A 26,212-nucleotide genomic window follows, 5' to 3' on the forward strand; every position below is an offset into this window, starting at 1 on the left:
TCATACATGAGGAAAGCAAAAGATCATTAAAAAGATGGGAAAGAAAGAAAAGACCAAAATGGATGTCAGAAGAAACTCTGAAACTTGATCTTGAACGTAGAGTAGCTAAAGTGAATGGAAGAAATGATAAAATAAAAGAGCTAAACAGAAGATTTCAAAGGGCAGCTCGAGAAGACAAAGTAAAGTATTGTAATGAAATGTGCAAAGACCTGGAGTTAGAAAACCGAAAAGAAAATGCTCAGCATTTCTCAAGCTGAAAGAACTGAAGAACAAATTCAAGCTTCGAGCGGCAATATTGAAGGATTCTACAGAGAAAATATTAAATGACTCAGGAAGCATCAAAAGAAGATGGAAGAATACACAGAGTCACTGTACCAAAAAGAATTGGTCGATGTTCAAGCATTTCAGGAGGTAGCATATGATTAAGAACCGATGGTACTGAAGGAAGAAGTCCAAGCTGCACTGAAGCCATTGGCAAAAAACAAGGCTCTAGAAATTGACAAAATATCAATTGAGATGTTTCAACAAACACATGCAGCGCTGGAGATGTTCACTTGTCTATGCCAAAAAATTTGGAAGACAGCCACTTGGCTAACCTACTGGAAGAGATCCGTATTTGTGCTCATTCCAAAGAAAGGTGATCTGACAGGATGTGGAAATTATTGAACAATATCATTAATATCACACGCAAGTAAAATTTTGCTGAAGATCATTCAAAAGTGGTTGCAGCAGAACATCGGGAGGGAACTGCCAGAAATTCAAGCCAGATTCAGAATAGAGTGTGGAATGAGGGATATCATTGCTGATGTCAGATGGATCTTGGATGAAAATAGAGAGTACTGGGAAGATGTTTACCTGTGTTTTATTGACTATGCAAAGGCATTCGACTGTGAGGATCATGATAAATTATGGATAATATTGTGAGGAATGGGAATTCAAGAGGCAGTTACTTGAACAAAATAAGGGGATAGTACATCATTCAAAATCAGCAAAGTTGTGCATCAGGGTTGTATCCTTTAACCATACCTATTCAATCTGTACGCTGAGCAAATAATCCAAGAAGCTGGACTATATGAAGAACATGCATCAGGACTGAAGGAAGACTCATTAACACCCTGTGATATGCAGATGGCGCAACCTTGCTTGCTGAAAGCGAAGTGGATTTGAAGCACTTACTGATGAAGATCAAAGACCACAGCCTTCAGTATGGATTACATCTCAACATAAAGAGAGCAAAAATCCTCACAAGTGGACCAATAAGCAACATCATGATAAAGAGAAAATATTGAGGTTGTCAAGGATTTCATTTTACTTGGATCCACAAATGATGCCATGGAAGTAGCAGAACACCCATGGAAGCAGCAGTCAAGATATCAAATGAGGTATTGTATAGGGCAAATCTGCTGCAAAAGACTCTTTAAAGTGTTGACAAGGAATGATGTTACTTTGAAGACTAAGGGGCAGCTGACCCAAGCTATGGTATTTTTGATTGTCTCATATGCATGCAAAAGCTGGACAATGAATAAGGAAGGCTGAAGAAAAATTTATGCCTTTGAATTATGGTGTTGGCAAAGAATATTGAATCCAACAAGGACTGCCAAAAGAATGAACAAGTCTATCCTGGAATAAGTACAGTCACTGTGCTCCTTGGAAGCGAGGCTGGTGAGACTTGGTCTCACATACTTTGGACATGTTATCAGGAGGGACCACCAGTTCCTGGAGAAGGACGTCATGATTGGTAAAATACAGTGTTAGTGAAAAAGTGGAAGACCCTCGATGGGATGGATTGACACAGTGGTTGCAACAATGGGCTCAGACACAGCAACGATTGTGAAGATGGTGCAGGACAGGGCGCTGTTCAGTTATGCTATACAGAGGGCCGTTATGAGTTGGAACTGATTCAAGGGCACCTAACAACAGCAACACAGAAGCAGTGCTTAGCTCTCATCATGTGCTTTTGTATTATTTGACTTACTATATTAAACATGTTTCTTTCTAACTTAAGAGGAGAAACATAAAAAAGGAAAAAAAATTTGTAACCTATTGATTTGGTAGCTAATTGCCTGGCTGCTAACGGAAAGGTTGGAGGTTTGAATCTACCTAGAAGCTCCTGGGAAGAAACACTTGGTGATCTACTTCTACAAAGTCAGCGATTGAAAACCCAGTGAAGCACAGGTCTGCTCTTACACACATGGGCCACCACGAGTTTGAGTTGGCTTTATGGCAACTGGCTTGGTTTTTGGTTTGATATGGCATAATGGTAGTAGGAGCCCTGGTGGTACAGGGGTTAAAGCCATCAACTGCTAACTGAAAGGTCAGCAGTTCGAAACTACCAGCGGCTCCATGGGAGAAAGATGTGGAAGTTTGCTTCTGTAGAGATTTACAGCCTCGGAAACCCTATGGGGTCACTGTGAGTTAGAATCAATTTGATGGCAGTGGGTTTGGTTTTGGTTTGATTTGACATAATGGCAGTGGCTATGATTCTCTGGCTATATAGGTGAACCAGACAGAATTTTTGCTATTAATTAGCTTATAGGGAAGGAAGTGTTCTCATATGAGGTGGTAGTTGAGGTGGCCCTTTTGATTTGGGTATAATGAAAGGGGTGTATTGGTGGGTAATACGTTCCAGGTGAGGTGATGACCAGAGAGCATGGAATGGGTGTCTGTCCTTGCTCAGGGGGCACTGAGTTTCTGTTAATGGTGGTGGAATGGTGGCGTAGTGGTGATGCTCGCACAGTATGACGAAGGTAATCAATGTTACTTCTGAATTGTACATGTAAAAATGGTTGAATTGGTGAATATTTTGTTATCTATATTTCTACCATAATTTTTAAAAAAGAAAAAAAGAAGGGTCTGGCCAGAGTGTGGTATGTGCTTAGGGAAGTGATGGCAGAGGAGATTAGAACCGTAGGCTGACAGAAGATCTTGGCAGGCCCTGAGGGCCCACCTGCAGAGCTTGGTGTTCATTCGGCAGACCCTGGGGAGCCGCGCTGTATGAGCAGAGGAGTGCCGTTAGAAGGATGGGGACGATAGGAGGGTGTGAGAGATTCCGCAGTGGCGCATCTACAGGACGCAGCCATGAGTTGTGGCAGTACTTCTGAGGACCTAGGCCAGCCTGAGTGGGCAGGTCTCAAAGAGCGAGGAGGAGTTTAGAGAGGAGGTAAGCTGGAAAGGAAAGGGCCGTGGACATAGCAGGCTGGGCCTCCCGTTATTTTGTGACTTCAAACTGCTGTGTTGAGCGTCGGCTGAAAAGAACTTGCTTCTTGTCCAAGTGACCGTGGCAGACTCTTCTCACCTCCCCCGCCTTGAGTCTCTGCCAAGTCCTATGCCAATTCTTACCCTTTAATGATCTGTGGAGTAACATCAATAGTTTGGCTGACACAGCAGATGGAATGTCAAAGGAGGCAAAATGAATTCAGAAGGATGGTCAAATAATTCTGGTGCCATATAAATCTACAGGCAGCCAGGAAAAACAGGTGACAGATATCAAAGGCCTACAGGAAGGTTGGAGCCCAGGGAAGGGAGGATTTTTAACTCCTCACACACCTATTAGAATGACATCCAGGGGCGGACTAACAGTAAACAAGGTACTCACGGGCTTACAGTAAGCAAGGTACACATGGGCTTACAGTGTGCAAGGTACACACGGGCTTAATTGTGTTTACTTACTAATCTATAGTGCACAATTTCACAGGGGGGTCACTACATCACAGAAGAACAGGTGAAACTGTGCACTACAGATTAGTAAGTAAGCACGAGTAAGCCTGTGCGTACCTTGCTTATTGGGTAATCTATCCCTGCATCCAAATAAACAGTCAGAAAGGGGCTGGTGAGATTCAAGCAAGGTCCGAGCCTGATCCACATGAGTCTGACATCACAAATAACGCTGGGGAATTTAATGAGCTTTCATTTATTAAAAAAAAAAAAAAAACCCAAAACAAAAAAAACAGGGGGCGGGGAGGGGAGGGGGGAAACACTCCATCCTTATCTTTATTGAGTCTGGCTCCCAGGCAGCAAGCTACACTTGGAAGCTTTTTGATTGGAATTTTATGTTGGGAAATGTTTCCTCTGGAGCTGAGGAAAGGGTAATTAAAAGCTCTGCCCTGTTAAAATTTTGATGGGGAAAGGGCACATTTTTGGTTATGACTGAAAACACAGTAGCTGGAAGAACGAAGAAGGTTTTCTAACAGCATAAATATGCAAGGCATTTTCGGAACAGGAAGAGGGATAGAATATCTATAATGAATAAAGAGGAGGAAGTTAACAAGCTAATTAAAAGAGACAGACTACTTTGAGCTATCGGGTATTTTAAACATTAAAACACGTCTTCAAAAATACTGCCCTTGCAAAAGACAGAAGAAAAAGAAAAATTGATACAGGAAACTATGGGGGAATGGGACGCAGCCGAGAAAGAAGCGCCAATCTGATTTTACCTTCTCCGGCTTTTGTTTTTGATGAAGAAGTAGAGGAAGAAGAAACGCCTGTTACATCTCGCTGCTTTTCTTGCTTTTCCTGAAGAGTGAAACCATCAGCAGTAAAAAGCCTTTGTTCAGTGCCTGACAGCCTGCAGCACTGGGCTGGGCACTTTGAAAAGGGAGCTCAAAGGACAGAAGGAAAGGCAGGAGTTGATGGGTATCCTAGTACTTGAAAGCAGAGCCATGGGCATTGTGATCTTAGAAGTTCGCCAGACTCAGAAATGGAGCAAAGAACAAAATTAACACTCTTCTCTTCTTTCATCAGCCAAGCTAGGCTTGGCAATGAGGTCTGGCTGACCAGTGAAATTCAACACAGCGTGCGAGAACTCCTGCAGCTGAAGATACTGTCTCCCTGAAGAACTTAGAGAGGATAACAGCCCGCATCATGGGTGGTTGTGAGAAGTACCTGACAACCGTGGAAAATACAAGTCTTGGAGACAGAGAGAGCTGGGTTTTAAATTCATTTATTAGTTGGCTGATGTTAAGCGAGTGACTTAACTGTTCTTAGCCTCGGTTTCCTCATGTAAAATGCAGATCATGGACTATGGAGATGCCCTAATAATATAGTGGCAACTGCTTCCTGAGAGCTCGCTATGAACCCAGCACTGTTCTAAGCCTCGTACGTACATTAAACCAAACCCAAACCCACTGTCGTTGAGTAGATTCTGATTAATAGTGGCCCTACAGGACAGAGTAGAACTGCCCCATAGGGTTTGAAGGCTATAAATCTTTATGGAAATAGACAGATACATCTCAGAGGACATGGCTCCTGGACTCTCTGTTAGCCCCAAATTAAAGCCATTCCTGAAGCCAACTCTTCAGACAAAGATTAGACTGGACTGTAAGACAGAAAATGATACTGGTGAGGAGTGTGCTTCTTAGCTCAAGTAGACACATGAGACTATGTAGATAGCTCCTGTCTGGAGGCGAGATGAGAAGGCAGAGAGGGACAGGAGCTGGTTGAATGGACACAGGAAATACAGGGTGGAGAAAAGAGTGTGTTGTCACATTGTAGGGAGAGCAACTAGGGTCACATAACAATGTGTGTTTAAGTTTTTGTATGAGAAACTCACTTGAACTGTAAACTTTCACTTAAAGCACAATAAAAAAAAAAGAAAAAAAATACATATGGGGACAGCTGTGGGAGAGCAGCGGTAAGGATGGATGAACCTTTGTGAATCTGAAGACCAGAGGGCAAATACTTTGTCCTCAAATAGGAGAAAAGTCTGACCTGTCCATCTTAGGCTTGAGCCAAGAACTTTGATTAGCATGTGAAAGTACTTGGTTAGCACCAAAGGCAGCGAAAGTAGAGAAGGGAGTGTTAGTGGTGGTGATAGGTGACACAAAGGTAGTATGTGCAAGCCTTTAATGTGCCTTCAATATATATTTGTTGGCACTATCACTCAGGACTTTGAAAATAAACAGGTCTCCAGGAGAAAGAGAAAAAAGAAATTGCATTCTAGAGCTACATGCCTAGAACCCCCCCACACATGTATGTGTGCATATGTGTGTGTGTGTACACACATATACGTATACATATGTATGTATATATACACACTCATACACACACTGTTTAGCATGTATCCATCCATGTTTTTTCCATGTACACTACACAGGCAACACTATTAGATGCCCAAGAAGCAGGCAGAAGAAAGTAAACACAGACTTCCTCTGAACAAGTCAGAGCACGCACGGAGACAATATTCCTGGGAATTCGAAGGGGCAGCAGGCGAGATCTCCCACCCCAAGGAAGAGCTGCTTCCTCTATCCTTATCCTTACAAAAGGAAATCCAAGAAGTAAAATAATGCTATCTATCTCACAGGGTATCATAAAAGTGTGGATAGAAAACGTCTTCAGTGAAAGTAACATGTAAACCATTTCTCTCTCTAAAAAAAAAGACTGCTATGTCTTTCTCCCACATACATTAAACAACAACGACAACAAAAAAAAACCACTGCTGTCAAGTCAATTCTGACTCATAGTGACCCTATAGGACAGAGTAGAACTGTCCCATAGAGTTTCCAAGGAGTGCCTTGTGAATTCAAACTGCTGACCTTTTGGGTTAGCAGTGGTAGCTCTTAACCACTACACCACCAGGGTTAGCTCATTTAATTCTTAAAACATCCCTTGAGAGAAAATGGAGGATCTGCGATATTAAACAATGGACACAGGACAATATGCCAACTAGAAAGTTATACAACTTGGATTTGAACCTGGATTGGTTGATTCCAAATTTCAACCACTGGTCTACACTCTGTCATGAGAATTCAGTAGGACAGTGCAAATAATACACTGAAGTGCTGTGTGGGACATACCCACCCGCTGCTGTTGAGTTGATTCCAACTCACAGCAACCCTGTGTGACAGAGTAGAGCTGCCCATAGGGTTTCCGAGGCTTTCAGTCTTTACGGAAGCAGACTGCCACATACACCTCCTGTGGAGTGGCTGGCAAGTTCAAAACCACTGACCCTTTGGTTAGCAGCCAAGTGCTTTAACTGCTGCACCACCAGGGCTCCTTTGTATGGGACGCAGTAGGTATTCGTAAATGGTAGCTACTCCTATATAAGGAGCCCTGGTGGCACAAATGATTGGCTGCTTATCGAAATGTTGGCAGTTGGAACCCATCCCTCTACGGGAGAAAAGACCTGGTGATCTGTTTCCATAAAGGTTACAGCCAAGAAAACCTCATGAGGCATTTCTACTCTGTCACATGGGATTACTATGAGTTAGAATCGACTTAACGGCACCCCAAAACAACAACACTCCTATAACACACTGTTTAGGTTTTCATCTGTTTAAACAATTTCATGAATGGTCACTGAGGGATTTATATGGAAGGATGACTACAGAACTAACAGCGATTATATGATGAAACAGTGGGCTGCCCAATTACTTATCAACTTTGTCACTTGGGCAAGTACTTTACTTCTCTAGGCTGCAGCTTCTTTACAGTTGGGGTATTAATAGTAGCCATCTCATAGTACTGTTGGGAGGATTGGCACATAGTAAGCTCTCAGTAAATATTAGCTGTTATTATTCTTAGTTATTGCGGTGATACATGCCAGTGCTAGTCATCCATTCATACGTCTCTCCGCCATATTCATTTCCTGCTAGCACAGGGGTAGATTAGAGGAATTACAGTTTGTTTTGTTTATTCACTCATAAAAGAAGATGCAATAGAGACTTAAAAAGCCAGATACTTGTCTACATATCCTCTGCAAATATCTTGTGCGATAACAGGCTGAGACTATTCCTCAAGTTCGTGGAACAGGCCAGCCTAACCAATTGCTGGGCACAGCCATGTCTAAGAAGCTCCAAACTCGAAAAAACACATTGGTCTCTGGCCTAAGGGCAGGAACATTTTAAGAAACACAGCCACAATAAATATGTTGTTTTCCCATGTTTTGTTCAAACTCATTTTGCTGGGTGGTAAGCAACAGCTGGACTTTGCCACTTCCAGCAATCGTACTAAATATGGCGACAGTACAGTGACTAGAACTTGAGTGCAAAAAATGTCACTGGGGTGGGCCCATTCAGCAGCTTGCCTGTTACCCTGAACTTGGCAGAGCCTCATTGTCACTGATACCTCCAGGACGTTGGCATCCCCTTTCTCCTTCCCAGTGAAATGTTTTCCTCTCTTGGGCTTCTTGAGGCTGTATTGTGTTGTTTCTTCTCCCACCTTTCTGAACCACTGTGATTATTTTTCCCAGCCCCATTCCTCCTTTCTCCCAGCCCCTGGAAGTAAACACTCCTCAGATGCCTCGTCCCTCTCTTCTCCTGTTAATGTTCTCTTGCCTGAAGCTATAAGACTGGCGCTTGCTGCAATTCTTAATTCTACGGGAGAAGGATCTTTAGCCTCAATGTCTCATATGAGCTCTCAATCTTTTGTTTGCAACTTTATCTAGATGATTTGAAAGGGCAAAAATCAAACATGTAAAATACCACCGAAAGATACCAAAGCTCAGCGCTGGAAGACCTGTCCCCCACCCCCTGCAGTCCGTGGTGTGAGATGCCAAGAGGTGATTGTGTCACTGGTTCCTGTGCCCCTGCAGGATGCTGCCAGGTGAGCCCAGGGGACTAAGCAGAAAAGAAGGAAAGGAGTGAGGCTGAAACAGAGTTCTAAGGACAGGGACGTTCTCACCATAATTTATACTTAGTTCTGCACTGGCCACTTGTCTCTATCCTCTCCACCAACAGAGAGGAGCAGCCTGAAGACACCCCCTTCCTGCTCGGGAATGTGAATCCACACCTGGATGGATGAAGGCTCCATTTTCCCCACCTTGTAGACTGGTAGGGGCCAGTCTCAGCCTCTCCCGGGCTTCTTCATTTCCTTCTCTCTTAGAGTTCTGCAGGTCTCTCCCCTTTACATCAGCCGTACTCCATCTCCTGTTTCTTTCTCAGTCAGGTAGGTGGTAGCATCATTACCATCACTTTTGTTTTACAGAGGAGGAAGCAAAGCCCAGCAATGAACCAGGAGGAGCATTAGCCATTCTTGGCCATCTACCATATGCCTGGCATTTTTTTTTTTTTCTATTTTAATTGACCCTACAGAACAGTTGTGTAAGGGACAGGGTAACCTCACTTAACAGCTGAGGAAACATAAGCTGAGAGAGGTTTTGTGATCTTGCCCACGGCCATGCATTGAGGCCAGGGTGGAATGGGGGCCTGAACCCAGGTCTCTGAAAGCTGAACCCCCTGTTGACCCTGCCCTGACACACTGCCTGCCATTTCCAATGCCAGCTAGTGAAGTGCTGGATGAACGCACGGAGGAACGGAGGGGGGATTATTCTTTCCTCACAACTGGAGTCACCAGGAGTCCTCTGGCTTGGGTCTCTCTTGTCTCTATCTGCCCTGCTCCCCATGGCCTGAGTACAGTTCTGAGGATGTTGCTCTGTGTTTCCTGGCTCTAACTAGTCTTCACTTGCTGCCCCCTTAACACCATCACCGACTCCAAGCCTGAACTGGCGTGAACTCTCCCATGAATCCTACACCTCCTTAGACCAAGCCTTGTGATCTCTCCAAAACACTCCCTTGCAAGCCCATGGGGACTCTCCCTCCTAAAGGACTGGAGGTGACTGCCCATGACTCACTGGCACTGACCATGGAGCCCGTGTGCTGCCTATTATCACGCCCACGCGTGGTTATCCCCTTTTCCTGCTTGCCAACAGATGGCATCTCACATCTCTCTCATTAATCCCGTGGTTACTAGATATTTGACGAATGTCATGATAAAGGCTGAGACCAGTAACCATGCCTCCATCCCCTTTGAAACGTTCTGAGTGACAGCTGTTGGATGCCACCCCTGAGATTCTAATTCAGCAGGTTTAGGTAGGCGTCGGAGCCCTGGTGGTGCAGTGGTTAAGAGCTCAGCTGTTAACCAAAGGGTCGGCAGTTTGAATCCACCAGCTGCTCCTTGGAAACTGTATGGGCAGTTCTACTCTGTCTTGTAGGGTCGCTATGAGTCAGAATAGACTTGATGGCAGCAGGTTTGGTTGGGTTTGGGGTGGGCATCTGACATATGCCTCCCTGGTGACCCTTGACCCATTAAGAAAACCAGGAGGATGGCATCTCCTACTCCTCTCCCTCAGCTTCACAAGACTGTACGGGCAGTGACTGGGCTACATTTACCACGGAGTCCCCAAGTCCAGCCCAGGGCCAGCACTCGGCCAGACAAGCGGGATCAGAGACCTAGTGGGCCCGTCACAGACGCATGTCTGGCTTCTCCCAGTGTGGGCCACACACCATTCTCTAGTTCAAATGGCAGGACAAGGTCAGCATCACCACAGAGCTGCAAATGTCAGCAGCTGAGCACCTGTGATCCCCCTAGACTGCACAGGCGTCACCACAGATGACAGCAGGAGCAGCCCACGATATGTGAATGGTGAGTGAAAGGAGGGACAAGCAGGCTGCAGAAGAAAGGCTCGAGAGGTCTAGCGGACTGCATACCAGGAAGTGGCCCGTCACATGCTGTCAGAGGGGATGGTCAAACCAAGAGACCAAATGAAGACTCTAAAAAGTGAAGGCTAAGAGAGGCAATGTAGTGCTGCGGTGAAGAGCAAGAAGCAGAAGGCCTGGATTCTCATCTGGCTTCTATCACTTGCCAGCTCTGTGACCTTGAACTCAAATGATCTGCACCTCAGTTTGCTCATTTGTAAGTGAGGATAATAATAGTATCGCCCACGTAGGGTTCCTGTGGGGATCAAGTGCTTAAAACTGTGCCTGGCACCTGGGTGCCATCTGAAAATGGAGCATCACCCCACATTTCCTTTTGGTTGTTGTTGTTAGCTGCTGTCAAGTTGGCCGTGACTCACGGGGACCCCATGTGCAGCGGAACAGAACACTGCTCAGTCCTGCGCCATCCCCATGATCAGTTGTGGGTTGGATTTTCACTGGCAGAGTTTTACAAGTAGATTGCCAGGCTTTTCTTCCTCATCTGTCTTAGTCTGGATGCTTCTCTGAAACCTGCTCAGCATCATGGCAACACACAAACCTCCTCTGAAGATGGGCGGTGGCTGTGCTTGAGGTGCCCTGGCCGTGAACTGAACCCAGGCTTCCAGCACCGAAGTGGAGAACCCTTCAGCCAAAAGTAAAGCACCAGGATCTGTTCTTTCCTTTTGAAACCATGTGTAGCAAGTTTGAAACCATTGGTCAAAAGCCCCTGCCTTTGCCTCTCCCATAGGCTGTGACTAAGTTATTTGGCACTAAGGTAGACATCACCTGTGTACACGGGGCTACGGAGGGGGTAACAGCAAACCAGGGGCAGAAACTAGAGTCCTAGGAATATCTCTGTTCCTCACTATCACAGGTTTATTAAGTGCTAGGCTGCAAAGCTGGAGCCCTGGAGGTGCAGTGGTTAAAGTGCTCAACTGCTAACCTAAAGATCGGCAGTTCAAACCCACCAACTGCTCCACATGAGAAAGATGTGGCAGTTTGCTTCTGCAAAGGTTACAGCCTTGGAAACCCTATGGGGCAGTTCTACTCTGCCCTATAGGGTCACCATGAGTTGGGATCAACTCGATGGCAGTGGGTTTGGTTTTATTTTTAGACTGTAAAGAACCTAAAATATCTTGTGCCGGATTCATTAGTGGTCCATGAATGGCTTTGGGGGACTTTGAAACACCAGAAATCACCCGCCAGCTTGGGAGTAGGTGTGCAAATATGGCTTCCTGCAGGTTCTCAAAGGGGTCCATGCCTGCTTCCTTAATATTAAGCAACTGACTGTTGAATTCATTTGAAAAATGAGGAAATGAACGTCCTGAGGATTTGCCTGGCATCCGTCTACAGAACTACCTCTGGCTGACCTTGGGCTGGAACCGGGGCTACGGAGTCCTGTACAAACATGCCTGGTACTGCCCCCAGCTGCTTCTTCCTCTGCCTAATTACATCAGGGAGAATTTGAAAGCAAGACTCCTTAGGGATAACAGATAAAGTAGACTTCATTTTTGCACTTAATTAAAAAGTTCTGAGCTGGAGGGAGCTGTAGCTGATGAATGTTCTGACTAAACTCAAAGATAGAGGGACAGGTCACTGAGCTTAAAGAAGACCTCAGATAATGTGGCAAATGGCGTTTTCTAAATACAGCCTCAACAATGTCTCCCATCCCACTTACCCTGCTTACAACGTGACTTTGACCTTCCTCCCATTGATAGAATTTATGTCCCCTCCCGTTACAGCTAGGAGACCTTTATGAAGGCCTCGTCTGATAGAACATAGTAGAAATGCTTCCGCTTGACTTCTGTGAGTAGATCATAAAGATGCCACCCATTTCTGTCTTGCTCTGTAGGGCACTTGCTCTTGGAACCCAGCCGCCATTCTGTGAGGAAGCCCAAATTAGTCCACTTGGAGGAACCACATGGAACAGCCACAGGCAGGTGTTCTGACCAACAGCCCAGCTGAGGTTCCAGCCAACAGTCAGCACCAACTGTCAAACATGTGTGAAGTCGCCTCCAGATGATTCCAGCCCCAGCCAGCAAGTCATCCTAAGCCTTCAAGTTTTCTCAGCTGAGGCCCCAGACATAGTGGGGTAGAGACAAGCGTTTTCTGTTGTGCCTCATCCAAATTCCTGACCCATGGAATCATCAGCATAATAAAATAATTGTGGCTTTAAATCACTGAGTTTGGGGTGATGTGTTTTATAGCAATAGTAAGTGAAACAAGTTTCACTTTGTCCTCTCATCAGATTTCCTAGTCACAGGCCGCTTGTACAATAAGACTGTTGGCCTGGCCATCTTTGAGTATAAAGATGTTACATTGGAGCTACACGCGCACGTGCGTGCGTGCGCACACACACAGTATTTTCGATAAACAAATGTGGGATGGAAAAATGAAAGCACATCCCAACAGGCTTCTTTGGAAAACTTGAGAGAAATATTGGAAACATGTACAGCTGAAGGCACCAGGCAACCAAATAATAGATGAGAAGAATTCTGTAAGGAAGGACGCCAAGAACTGAATGTCAATATATTTTTACTGGAAACGTGAAGACTTCTAGATAACCTAATACAATCAAACCAAACAGCAGGGTCATAAAAACCAACAAGATCACATTTCACATTGATGGGGTGCAGAAACTAGAAGGCCCCATCTTGACTATAAGGCATAACTGGGAATTGAGGTAGAAGGATTTCACCCAAAGGACACATTTTTCAAAGAGCCCATGCAATCCAAACCATGCAAGTTTGAATGTGTCAAAGGGGCAGCTAGATGGCTTTATGGGAGCTGACACAGAAAGAAGGAACGAAAATACAGCGAGAGCCACAGAGATGGGAGTGAGAAACTTAACAAGGCCATTAGGTCATAAAAAGCATTTAAATTGCTTGCCCAGGACACTGCTTCCCATCAGGCAGCTGGTCTACCTCTCTGCCGAGCGGATGCTGCTCAACTCCCTTGAAGCCCTTCGTGGGCCTTTTCATTCCTGTCCGTCAATAGGGCACTGGAAGGACCTTCTCCCCAGGGGGCTCGCTCAGTCTTATGACCATTCAAGTCATATTTCATTACCAGGGGCAGAGGAGTGAGGAGATGGAGTGTGCAGGGAACCCCAGCAGCCAAAGAAGAGAATGTCCCCTGTGTAAATCTATACTGGAGTCCCTGGGTGATGCAAATGGTTAAGTGCTCAGTTGCCAACTGAAAAGCTGGAGGTTTGACTCCATCCAGAGGCGCCTTGGAAAAGAGGCCTGGAGATCTCCTTCAGAAAAATCACCCACTGAATACCCTATGAAGCCCGGTTCTACTCTGACACACATAGGGTTGCCAAGAATCAGAGTTAACTCCATGGCAACTGGTTGAAATCTATACAAAGGGGATTTAAATCCAGTAAAGCTTTGACGCCAGTTACTTCAATTCTTCTCTTCCTGCTGGGGAATGTGTTCTTCAACCAGGAGGGGAAGATACTCTCCTGCCCCAAGTTCTCTGCTCTCCTTTTAGGTATTTAGGGATGGGGAGAGAAGGATGGGGGAACCTGTGAAGACCATGGCTGCAGGAGAATGAGTGACATACTGCTAAGTATGGCCTGCCATTTCGTCTTTGGAGGGCAGAGGGGGAAGTGGTCATTGGACACAAAGGCTGTGCTTTTTTGGAGAAGCAGGAAGTAATTTTCTCCCTCTGGGTCAGTTTCTAACAGTCACCAATGGGAGGTGCGTGCTTATGGGGCAGGGGGTGTAAGCTTCAAGAATTTCAAGTTCTCCCCAAAGCTCACTGTCACTCAGGGTGAAGTTCTTTGTAATCATCGAGACCCTCAGAGATCCTAGAGGAAACTTTAGAGAAGACCAATATCTAGTAGTCCTAGATATGGTAGGACCCAGGCTCACATAAAGGCTCAAATATTGTGTGTATTAGATCTCATTTCATAAACTGTCTGAAGAGTCTGATATGATCTTAGCAATCATATCTTACCCTTTAGGTTATGCCACAATTTTCAAAGAGCTCATGCTTACATTATTGCAACTGATCTTCACCAAAACTCACAAGGCATGATACCAACATCTCCCCCCCACCCCATATTGCTCCCTGAGAATGCAGTGCTGCAGGATGTTAACAGGCATGATGTGAGAAAAGCCATATCGTCAGCTTAGGGGAGTTTGGGGGAAGGAAGGTAAACAGGCTTCTCTACAACAGAACTTTCTCAGAGCCTTCACTATACTAATATGCTAAACTTTACCACAGGGTTTTTTCCAGTAGGACTAGAGCACTTTTGAAAATGAGGATTCTGAAGGCTTGCAAAGATGAGTGAGTTGCCCAAGACCACATATCAACATAACTTAGCAGCAGAACCAGGCCTAGGACCAGGGGTCCTAACAATTAATGCATGGTTGCAGAAACACAGTTGGTTTATACCAATGGTTCTCAACTGGGGCTGATTTTAACCCATAGGAGACATTTGGCAAAGTCCGAAGATATTTTTGGTTGTCACAACTGGGGTAGGGAATGCTTCTGATATTTAGCGGGTAGAGGTGGGATGGTTCCATGTATCCTATAACACTGGACAGCCCCCCACAACAAAGAACTATCTCGCCCGAAAGGTTGATAGTGTCAAGGTTGAGAAACCCTGGTTCATATGACGGATATCAGGTTCTCCTGGAGTGTCTGTCCTTGGCCCTTTCCCTACAGCCATTCCGGGGTAGAGTCAATTACGGAATGCAGCCGTTGGCTGGCTGGGCCTTTTGCACCCTGGGCTGCCCTTCAGCATCCCACTCCCCCTCGGCTTTTTCTTTAGGGTCAGAGAGAGCTGGATATGCTGAGCTCTGAACAGCTCTTGGGAGGCATTCAGTTGGTTTGCTTCGGAGGGGCATGGAGGTGGAGGAGTGATGCAGAGTCAGTCTGGCCAACAGGGTCATCCAGAAACCCTTGTAGGTTTACAGGCCACATTGCAAGTTACTATTTTTAACTTCTGTGAGCTGGGAAGAGAGGTTCTGCCTTTCCTGGGGCTGAACAGGGCAGGTTTGGCCTTGCTGTTAGCAAGTTGCTGAGCTTTCAGGCAAGAGTGAGTGCGAAGAACCTGTACAGCACTGAAAGAGCTCACCAGGCACGCGCTATCAGTCCATGTTTATGCCCCCCTCCAGGGGGTACGGAAACGCCATCACCGAAGCCATCTCCATCTACCCCACTGTTCCCTGTGACAACAGCAGTACCTGTGGACACCCTGGATAAACAAAGGGGACTGGCATCTGCATGCTGCTCCAGGCAAGGCCTCAGGGTCCAGCCTCTAGCCTTCTGGGCAGTCCCAGCTAGGCCTCCTCCACAGCAGGCGGGGTGTTGCTGTTTAGGGCGGGCATGGTACCCTGTGCCAGGCCAGGTTGGAATCGTTGACAGCCCACACATTTGCAGCCTGGGAGCCCCAGTACTGCTGTGACTGCCGCCCAGCTCCCAGGCCAAGCAGAGGCCTCGCACATCACTGCCACACTTCCCCCAGAGGAACACATCCTCTGCTCGTGATTGCAGCCATGTTTTCAATCAACAGCGAACTGCATCTGAGAGTGGAAACAGCCCCGCCCTCTCCCAGAACTCTATTAGGACTTTGGCAGGCAAACATCAGTGATTAGCTTGCATTTGGAGCCCAAATGACTCACAGAAACCCGAGAGTTTTCTGATACATAACTATCACATGCCTAACTCAATCCCTTCCTCCTTCCCCAAAAGCAGCCAGAGAAGGAAACGGCCCCACTTCCACCCCACCTAGGGAACAGCTAGGACTCACGGGGCGGGGGATGGCACTGAGGAGCCAGCTTCTGCTGCATGCGTGTGTGCTATCATAGGAGCGTGCTTTCACAGGCATGCACCCTCGCAGGAGTGTGCTTTCATAGGTGTGTGCTCTCACAGGCGTGTGCTCTCACAGGCATGTGCTCTCACAGGCGTGTGCTCTCACAGGCGTGTGCTCTCACAGGTGTGTGCTCTCATAGGAGTATGCTCTCACACATGTGTGTTCTTGTACAGACACCCAGCTCCCCTGGCACCTGTGTCTCCCGAACACCTGCCAGTTCTGAAAACTCTGCCACCTCTCCCAGCCCCTTATTACAGATTTCAAATGGAAGCTACAAACTCCCAAGAAATCATGGGTGATGAGACCAAACAGAGGCATGGAAAGTCTCTCAGGGCCAGAGCCCCATTTCGTGGACATGATGACCTAAAGCACCCTAGAGGAAAATGACGATGTCTGAGTATACTTTCTGACTTGTAAGGGAGGAGTGGTATCCCAAGGAGGAACCACAGGTCTACTGATGAGATCGAGGGGCATAAGCAGAGAGACTAGAGGACCCCCCAGGAAAGAAAACCCACCAGGCTAAGGTGGGTAGATGAGCTCAGGAAGCTCAGAAGCCCCACTAGGGAGCCTGGGTGCCCACGGGCCTCTCAGATAGGCTTACATCAGCCACATTGTGGTCGATGGGGTTAGAAGTGAGAAGGGGTCTTCCAGGAAGGGATGAGGTGGCAGAAAGGCAATGGGGTATGTGGACAAGACTCCCTCTGCCTTCTAGAAGTTGCAGGACACAGTGGCATATTATCTCTTATTTCTACCTAGAACCCTCGGTCCCTGTTTGTTTCTCCTGCAAACCCCTATTCAAGGTTTTAAGCCCCATTTGGAAATCATCTCCTCTCTGAAATCTTGGTGGAGCATTTTGGGATGAATTTATTTTTCTTTCCTACATATCAGTCTGTGCCCTCACACTCTACACTGCTTAGGCCCTCTTTGTTGTCTGTTTTTGTTACTTTTACCTCCCCATGGCGATGGACCATGAGGGCAGGGGCCACATCCTATTAGTCCTTGTAACCAGTGCCAGGAACTGATGGTGGCCATCACAGAGTTGAGTCTGAGCTTCAAGTTCTCAGAGGTGCGTAGGCATGAAATGGAGAAAAGACCAGACCTCCCTGCTGGCACTCATATTTTCAGGCAAGAAGCCATCCTTCCTAGGAAAACTGTAACAGAGCTTAGAGTTAACTGGGTTTAAACTCATTGCCATCGAGTCGATTCCGACTCATAGCGACCCTACAGGACAGAGTAGAACTGCCCAATAGGGTTTGCAAGGAGCCGCTGGGGGATGTGAACTGCCGACCTTTTGGGTAGCAGCCATAGCTCTTAACCACTGCGCCACCAGGGCTCCTTTAACAGGTTGAACACTGCTAAAGGAGGAAGGATTAAATGCTGAGGTTTCAATTTTGCACAGATTCTTCTGCACTCAGCATCTGAGAAACTGCAGCAATGTGTGACCCGTGTCCCCTTGCCACATTGTCCCGACACCATTATCTTTTCAATAAGGTCAGAAAGGCCCTTGCTAACCCAGTAGGATTTATAGCATAACATTAATTTCTTTAAAATGGCTACAAAGGAGATTAGGGGAAAAGGCAGGATGGACGGAGATAAGAACTCTTGCTTGCTTTATGATGTGTCTGAGGTGTGTTACAGCTTTGTCCCATTAGGATAACTCTGCCTTGCATTTGGATTTCACACGGGCCTCTGGCTTGTTTTCTGTAGAACAAACACAATACTGCTATAAAGTATTAGATTAAATGAAATGCATTCAAATGAAATCCCTGTAAAATCTGGCATCGTTCTGATGGATTTCTGGAATGGGACCAGAAAGATTAAATACATTATTATTTAGTCAGGTATGCCAAGCTCACGTACTTTCTGATTTTTTTTTTTTAAACAAAACAGATGGATGTAAATAACTTCACCCAACCAGAAAGGCAACAACAGACAGGTTGTGTTAAATACGGGAGCGCCACGCTGCATCAATGAGGTGCAGAATTTCTGAGGCGGCAGTTATGAATCAATGCGATGACTTCCATTACTACTTCCTGGGGCATGCCAAGCACTGACATTTAACTCCACAAACTCTGAGATATGATTTGGATTTTCTTACTATCTTTGCTTGCTTTTTCAGACAGACAGACTGCTTCCAGGAAACGCAGGATGCACACTGAACGTGGGGGACCACCTCAGAGATGAAGGTGGAGGAAGGGATCAGGAAGCCTGGCTGGTTGGGAGCCTCTCCTTTTACCACCCACTTGGGAAGCCCCCATGATTACTGGCTGGGAAGTACCTCCTTGAATAAACAAACAAAAACCCCAGTTGGCATCCAGTTATTGTTGATTCCAACTCACAGCAACCTCGTGTGTTACAGAGTAGAAATTCTCCATAGGGTTTTCTTGGCTACAGTCTTTACTGAAGAGGGTTGTCAGGTCTTTCTTCAAGGAGCTGCTGGTTAGGTTCTAACCACCAATCTTTAGGTGAGCGGTTGATGGCAAACCACTTGCGCCACCCAGATTCCTTCTTCCTTGAGTAAGGTCCCCTTCTGGGGCCTTTGTCCTTGTCCAATCTTAAACTGACAACTGTTCCTAAGCACAATTTGTTTTAAGAGGTCACAGTCATGAGGTCACGTACTTGTTGTTACTAGAACATTCGAATGATTAGAAAAGGATGGAAATTCAAATGTACCTGAGATGTCAGAATCTAGGTCTACAGATTGACAACGGTTTAGGGGCTCAAGATTCTGCTCTTCCTGAATTACCAAGGTAATCTTGGAGGAAAATGTCATATTTTTTAGATCAAATTATATGGGCTGGCTGTCCACAGAACCCGTACCTTCGGGATAGTAACTAAGCATCTACTTTCCCTGTGTGGCTGTGTCATCTTGCTGTTGTTGTTGGGTGCCATTGAGTCGATTCCGACTCACAGTGACCCAGTGTGACACAGTAGAACTGCCCCATAGGGTTTCCTAAGCTTTAATCTTTATGGGAGCAGATCACCATGTATTTTCTCCCCTGGAGCTGCTGGGTGGGTTCGAACCGCCAATCTTTCAGTTAGTAGCTGAGCACTTAACTACTGGTGCTACCAGTGAAAGGGAATTTGGGAAAAGTTTAACAAGAAGTGCTCTGTCCAAAAGAGCTGTGAGCTATGAGTTACCGTCTATGACTAAACTTTTAGGACATTGTTCTACTGGGGACGTGGAAGTTGGGCGGGTTAGTGGAAAAGGATGGGCCTTAGACCACATCCCAGCTGTGTGTCCTGGAGCAAGCTACTCACAGCGCCGCTTCTTCACGCATGAAGTATAGTAGTGCTGGCCTCCGAGGACTGCTGTGCTGGCAAAATGAAGTAATGCATGCGAAGTACCTGGCATGGTGCTGGCTGTTACTATTACTGATTTTATTACCAATCCTGCCTCAGACAACAGAAGTGATTTCTCGTAATCAGCAAAGAGGAATGAAATGTCATTATCTTTAGCTGGCTGTACACTTCTCTCTGTTTAGAGTGAAGATTTCTCCCCAAAGGGTCACTCTGAGCTGCAGCTTTATGAAGCAGGGTGTTATGGATTGGATTGTGTCCTCCCAAAACATGTGTTGGAATACTAACCCCTATACTTGTGGAATGGAGCCCCGGTGGTGCTGTGGTTAAGAGCTTAGTTGCTAACCAAAAGGTCCGCAGTTCGAACCCACCAGCCACTCCTTGGAAATCCTATGGGGCAGTTCTACTCCATCTGATAGGGTCATTATGAGTCTGAATAGACTTGACTGCAACGAGTTTGATTTTTTTTTTTTTTTTGGTATGGGTATTTTCAAGGAGCCTGGCGGGGCAGTGGTTAAAGGGCTTGGCAGCTAATCAAAAGGTTGGCGGTTTGAACTCACCAGCAGCTCTGTGGGAGAAAGATGTAGCAGTCGGCTTCCGTAAAGATTATAGCCTTGGAGGCCCTATGCAGTTCTGCTCTGTCCTACAGGGTCGCTATGAGTTGGAATCCACTCAAGGAAAGCAATAAGTCTACCTGTGGATGTAATGCCACTTGGAAATGGGGTTCTCTTTGTTATGTTAATGAGCCCTATCCAGGTACGGTGTCTTCAACCTAATCACATCTGAGTTATAAAAAGAACAGATTAAACACAGAAGCGAGCCCAAACGGGTAGAGAGGTTGATGCCACATGAAAATCACCAAGGAACCCAGGGACGCTGGGGGTACAGATGCTAGAAGAGACAACAATCTTCCCCAGAGCCCACAGAGAGTCTCTCCCTAAAGCCGGTGCCCCGAGTTAGGGCTTCCAGACTCCTAAACTGTGAGAAAATACATGTCTGTTCTTGAAAGCCACCTACTTGTGGTATTTCAGACACAGCAGCACTAGGAGACTAAGACAAAAGGGGTGACATAGCTCTGGGCTGTCTGCTTCTGGGGATTTTTCCCACACATCTCTGCACTCTGGCAAATGCCCCGTGGTATCCTGCCCCCCACTAGCATGGGCCCACCTGCATGCCCTGAGCCCCATGGCGCACATGCCTTCCTGCTTTAACCTGGAAATGCCCTCCCGGGCTTCCAACAGTCAGCCTCCCTGGATGCTCTGGCAACATTAGGGGTTCTTCTTCTAAGTTCCCACAGCAGCCCCGATGGGTCACCACTAGAGCAGTCCCACACTGTTCTGTGTAACTCACTGTGCGTAGTAATGTCCCTCCTACAGACCGCCTTGCTCAGCTCTGGGTGCACAACGGTTAGGCAGGGCTTGCCACACATAGGAGCTCCACAAATGCTTTGTTAACTTAATGGATGAAAAAGAAATGAATTACCAAAGGGCAACCATACCAAAGTTTTGCGAATAAGGGAAAGGGTGCAGAATAAGGAAAAGGATGAATTGCCAATAAGGAAAAGGGTAAATTCTGGAAACCACAGATTGATAAGATGCTTCCAGGGACCTCTCGTTGAGATCCAGCAAAGTTCTAGAAAAGCTGATCTTACAGACGGTGCATGAATCAGTGGGAATCTACTAAAAACACAAACAGGGACTCACGGATTGCTAGAGCTGGGGAGGGCTCTGCAGGTCATGGTGTCAATTCCCATCATTTATTGATGAGGAAAGTGGGTATCCCAGAGTAACAAAGGGAACGCCATCGGCCTGTAAGACATGGCCCTTCCACCCCATAGTAGACAGTAAGAATCCCAGTGGTTGGGAATGTGGATTGGCCTTCACTAACCAGAAGAGTTCTGGTGCTTGCCCATTCCCTAAAAGGACTTAACTACAACCACACAGAATAGGATTCTCCAATATTGAAATGGTCAACATTGAATGACTCCACCCTGCAGGATAATTTACAGCTCAAATATCCTGGCAAATGCTTTAAGGAACTCTTGTTGTCCAGCTTAGACACCCCACAGAACATTCCTGAGGTTGTCTATGGTCACAGCGGAGCAACACCTGGTCCTCAACTTCTCTGTGGCCCAAACTTCGCACATAACCAACTGCTGGAGGAGATCCAGACCTGTTTCCTGAGTAAAATCACAGATTTCTGGTTTTTCTTCATGAGAGCTCGGGTGGGAGGGGGAGGGGATGCTTTGATCTGGCAAAAATATTAGGTTTCCAGCATTTGTAAGAGAATAACCAACCATACTACTGGCTTTTTGTGTTTCCTGAGCTTGGTGGATTTCTCCTTTATCCAAGTACGCAAGTCCAGCTCTGCAATGTATCTCTGAACAATCTGAGCCCAGTTCTTACTAAACATATATAAAGAACACACTATTATTTTCTAGATGGACTAAGTTTTTTTTGTGTGCTTTAGGTGAAAGTTTACAGCTCAAGTTAATTTCTCATACAAAAATTTATACACATATTGTTATGTGACACTAGTTACAATCCTTATAATGTGACATCACACTCCTCCTTTCCACCCCGGGCTTCCCATATCCATCCAATCTGCTCCTGTCCATTCCTACCTTCTCATCCTGCCTCCGGACAGGAGCTGCCCATTTGGTCTCATGTATCTGCTTAAACTAAGAAGCACACTCTTCAAGAGTATTATTTTATGTTTTATAGTCCAGTCTAATCTTTGCCTGAAGAGTTGGCTTCGGGAATGGTTTTAGTTCTGTGTTAACAGAGCGTATGGGGGCCATGGCTTCGAGGGTTCCTCCAGTCTCAGTCAGACCATCAGGTTTGGTCTCTTTACATGAATTTGAGTTCTGCTCTACACTTTTCTCCTGCTCCGTCAGTAACTCTTTGTTGTGTTCCTTGTCAAGGCATTCATTGGTGGTAGCCAGGTACCATCTAGTTCTTCTGGTCTCAGGCTTATGGATTCTCTGGTTTATGTAGCCCTTTGGTCTCTTGGGCTAATATTTTCCTTGTGTCTTTAGTGTTCTTTATTCTCCTTTGCTGCAAGTGATTTGGGACCAAGTGATGTATTTTAGATGGCCGCTTGCAAGCTTTTAAGACCCTAGACATCACTCGCCAAAGTAGGATGCAGAACATTTTCTTAATGGTCATGCTAATTGACCTAGATGTCCCCCAAAACCATGGTCCCCCGACCCCAACCCCTCCTACTCTGTCCCTCCAAGTATTTGGTTGTGTTCAGGAAACTTCTTAGCTTTTGGTTTAGTCTAGTTTTCCTGACTTACCCTGTTTTGTGTGCTGTCCTTTCCTTCACCTAAGACGATTCTTGCCTACTATCTAGTTAGTGAATTCCCCACTCCCTTGCTCCCCTCCCTCATAACCATCAAAGAATGTTTTCTTCTGTGTTTAAACCTTTTCTTGAATTCTTATTATAACGGTCTCATACAATATTTGCCCTTTTGCGTAGATGGACTAAGTTTTGTGCTTCATTTAAATTAGTCCACGGAAAGTTGTTAATCCCTGCAATACCTTAGCTTGGTTCCTGACAACCTCCTTCACTGGGTCACATTTCACTGTTAAGCCCTCTGTCGACAGAGGTGTAGATCTGTACACAGAAAAGGATGAGAGGCGGCACTACCAGTCAAGGTGCTCTAATTTCAAAGCAAAGGAATCAAGCCTGGTAAGTCTTGGTGAGGACCCAGCACATCCCAGGCAGAAGCTAGCCATGAAGGAACTCCAAGGTTCAGAGTGGAGGACACTGTCAAGTTGTGTATTTACATATTAGTAGTTAGATCCAGGTGTATTCTCTCCTAGTCAATTCCCATCCCTCCAGGAATATCCTGTGATAATTTAAAGGCACAGAAAGACTATGCTGTGTAAGCACATATTATGGGATGCGGCTGGCGTTTGGCTCTCAGGATGGGAGTGAGGGAAGTGTGGTGTGGGATGGAAGGTGGAAAGCTGCTAAGTATGTTAGTTCCTACATAGCCTATGAAGCAGGGCGTCACACTTGACTCCCTTAGTCTTTCTGGGCTAAGAGGCAAACAGACCGCTAATACCACTTTAAAATGCCTTAAACTTCACATGCAGCTGGTAACCCAGGGAGGCCACCACTAACGGGAAGGAAGTTCCAGTATTAAAGCCTTTGAGGGTTAGCAAACCTCACCATGAGTCACAGGTCTGAACTCTACTTCTTTATAACTATATGTGGTAGTTGTTTGTGCTGTGGATGGAATACTGCCAGCTCTCTGCTTTCCAGGTAGACAGTAATATTTTGCTTCCCGGTCCCTCTGGGGTTGAGTGGGGCCATGTATCTAGTTTTGACCAATTAAGTTGTGAACAAATGTAATATGTATCACTTTGGGGCTGAAAAATGTCACTGTTAGTGGGCACCTTCCAGAGGTCTCTTTCCCTCTGCTATGACAACCAATAATGTTCAAGATGGTGGCAGATCCATCGGCCTATGTTCTGGAATGAGGTGACATGAATTAGAGACTTCAGCCAAATGGCAAAGGACACGGGGTTTGTGAGAGAAATAAGCCTTTACTTAAGATGCTAACGATTTGGGTGTATTTGTTACGGCGGCATAGCCTATCCTATTCTGACTGATGTGTGGTTTGCATAATGGTCACATCAGGAATGTAAACGGTCAACTCTTATCAAATCAATGTAGATACACTGTTTTAAATACTGACCCTGAAATAGATATGCAAATCCACGCTTACTCTTTTTTCTTGTTCTAAAATATATATTTTCACAAAAATACATTAAGTTCTTTTTAATTAAAGCACTCTTACTTTTTTTTTAATTAAGTCTTCTCATATATAATTGATAATGAACTATTATATATATGAAGTGTATACTTGGATAAGATTTGATCATAATCAAAACACACATTTTTATTACCCTTAAAAGTTTGCTCGTACCTCTGTAATCCTTCTCTTAATTATTCCCTGTCCCAGGCAACTAAAGACCTGCTTTCAGTCTCTAGAGATATAAAAGGCTATATATAAATGGAATCGTCCAGAATGTACTATTACTTTCTGTCTGGCTTCTTTGATAACGTTGTGATTCATCTATGATGATGCATGTATCATTAGCAAATTCCTTTTTATTGCTGAGTAGTACTCCATTGTATGGACGTACCACAATTTATTTATTTATTCACCTGTTGATGGACATTTGGGTTGCTTCCAATTTTTGGCTATTACAAATAAAGCTATTATTCATGTACACATCTTTGTATAGGCAGGTGTTTTCAGTTTTCTTGGGTAAATACCTAAGAATGGAATGGCCAGATCCCTATGGTAGGTGTATGGTCAATTTTTTAAGAAACTGCTAAATTGTCTCCAAAATAGTTGCACCATTTTATATTTTTACCAGCAGCAGTTGAGAGCTCCCTGTCTAATCCTTTAAATTTCAGTCTCTTTCTTACTCACGGAATATGGACACACACACACAAACATGCATACACATGGATATGCACACGCCTAAACCGATATAGGAAACCCAGTGGCTTTGTGGTTAAGCACTACAGCTGCTAACCAAAATGTTGGCAGTTCAAATCCACCATGCGTTCCTTGGAATCCCTATGGGGCAGTTCTACTCTGTCCTATAGGGTGGCTATGAGAAGGAATCGACTTGATGGCAATGGGTTTGATTTGTTTTTTTTAAACCTATGTAAATCTTAAGGAGTAAGTTTTTACATAAAAATAAACACAAGTCTTACAGAGAAAATTCTCGTCTTGTTTTCATGATAAAATAGCTTTCTTGTTTCTGTGATTAAGTCAGTTATTCCCTTTTGACTTCCCTTTGCCCATCTTTAAAATTTATGTAATTGTGTTTATTATTCACATACTTTTTGAGAATGGAAAGGGTCCACTCTACTCCAAGCCACCACCATCTCTTAATGAGACCTTTACGCACCTCCCATGGGGCTGTCCTGCTTCCATTCCTGCCCCTCCCTGCTTCAACCAGAGGACTCACTGGTATTTCTAGAAGGTCAAATGTGATCATATCACTCTAGTTCAAAACGCTCCAAAGACTCTCCGTTGTATTTCAGTTACAATCCAAACTCCCCACCACGGTCCACGACGAGGCCCTCCCTGGTGACCTCTTAGCCATCTGTTACCACTGATCCTTTCAACCACTTTAATCTGACCACACTGGTCTTCCTGGTCTTTTTCAAACATGCCATACTGGCTGCTTGGCTACTCCAGGGACGAGGCTCTTGTTCCTCCTCCATCTAGAAGGCACTTTTCCCCTCTGGTAAGCTCTCTCCTTTCTTCATGTAGGCCTTTGTCTAAAATAGCACCCTCCTCCCCTATCTCCTCTACCTTGCTTCTTTGTCTTTATTCGGCTTGTAAGTACCTGAAACCACACTTGTTAATTCTTTGTTTATGTATCTGTGTAGCTCCTCACAGTTGTTTCATCAGCACTAGGAGCAGGGACCCTGCTATCTTGCTCGCCACTGGGTCCCAGTGCACAGCCCACACCTAAGACAGAAAAGGCGCTCAGTAAGTTGTTGTGGAGGAAGTGAGTGTCTAGGGTGGTGGATGCAGTGCTGTGTGAGGACTGTTGGGTGATCGACGTTTGTTTAACCCAGATTTTAAACAGACTTTGAGAGGACAACTTCTAACACCAGAAAGGCCGTTTTTAGAAGTGGGAAT

General features: G+C 45.5%; 1 protein-coding gene across 4 annotated transcripts in view; it reads right to left on the bottom strand.

Annotated features, from left to right (window-relative positions):
- Positions 1–26,212, bottom strand: part of SH3RF3 (SH3 domain containing ring finger 3) — a 493,237-nt gene that overhangs the window by 26,245 nt on the left and 440,780 nt on the right. Inside the window, exon 9 of one of the 4 annotated variants that reach the window (XM_049856615.1) lies at positions 22,945–26,038. The exons of the other annotated variants lie outside the window; for them this stretch is intronic. Coding sequence (XP_049712572.1) covers positions 25,961–26,038 — 78 coding nt within the window. The 3' untranslated portion in view covers positions 22,945–25,960. Of the gene's footprint in view, positions 1–22,944; positions 26,039–26,212 lie in introns of those variants that run through there. 4 annotated transcript variants of the gene reach the window in all.

The sequence above is a fragment of the Elephas maximus genome, chromosome 17 (genome assembly GCF_024166365.1).
Source record: "Elephas maximus indicus isolate mEleMax1 chromosome 17, mEleMax1 primary haplotype, whole genome shotgun sequence".
Taxonomy (NCBI): Eukaryota; Metazoa; Chordata; class Mammalia; order Proboscidea; family Elephantidae; genus Elephas; species Elephas maximus.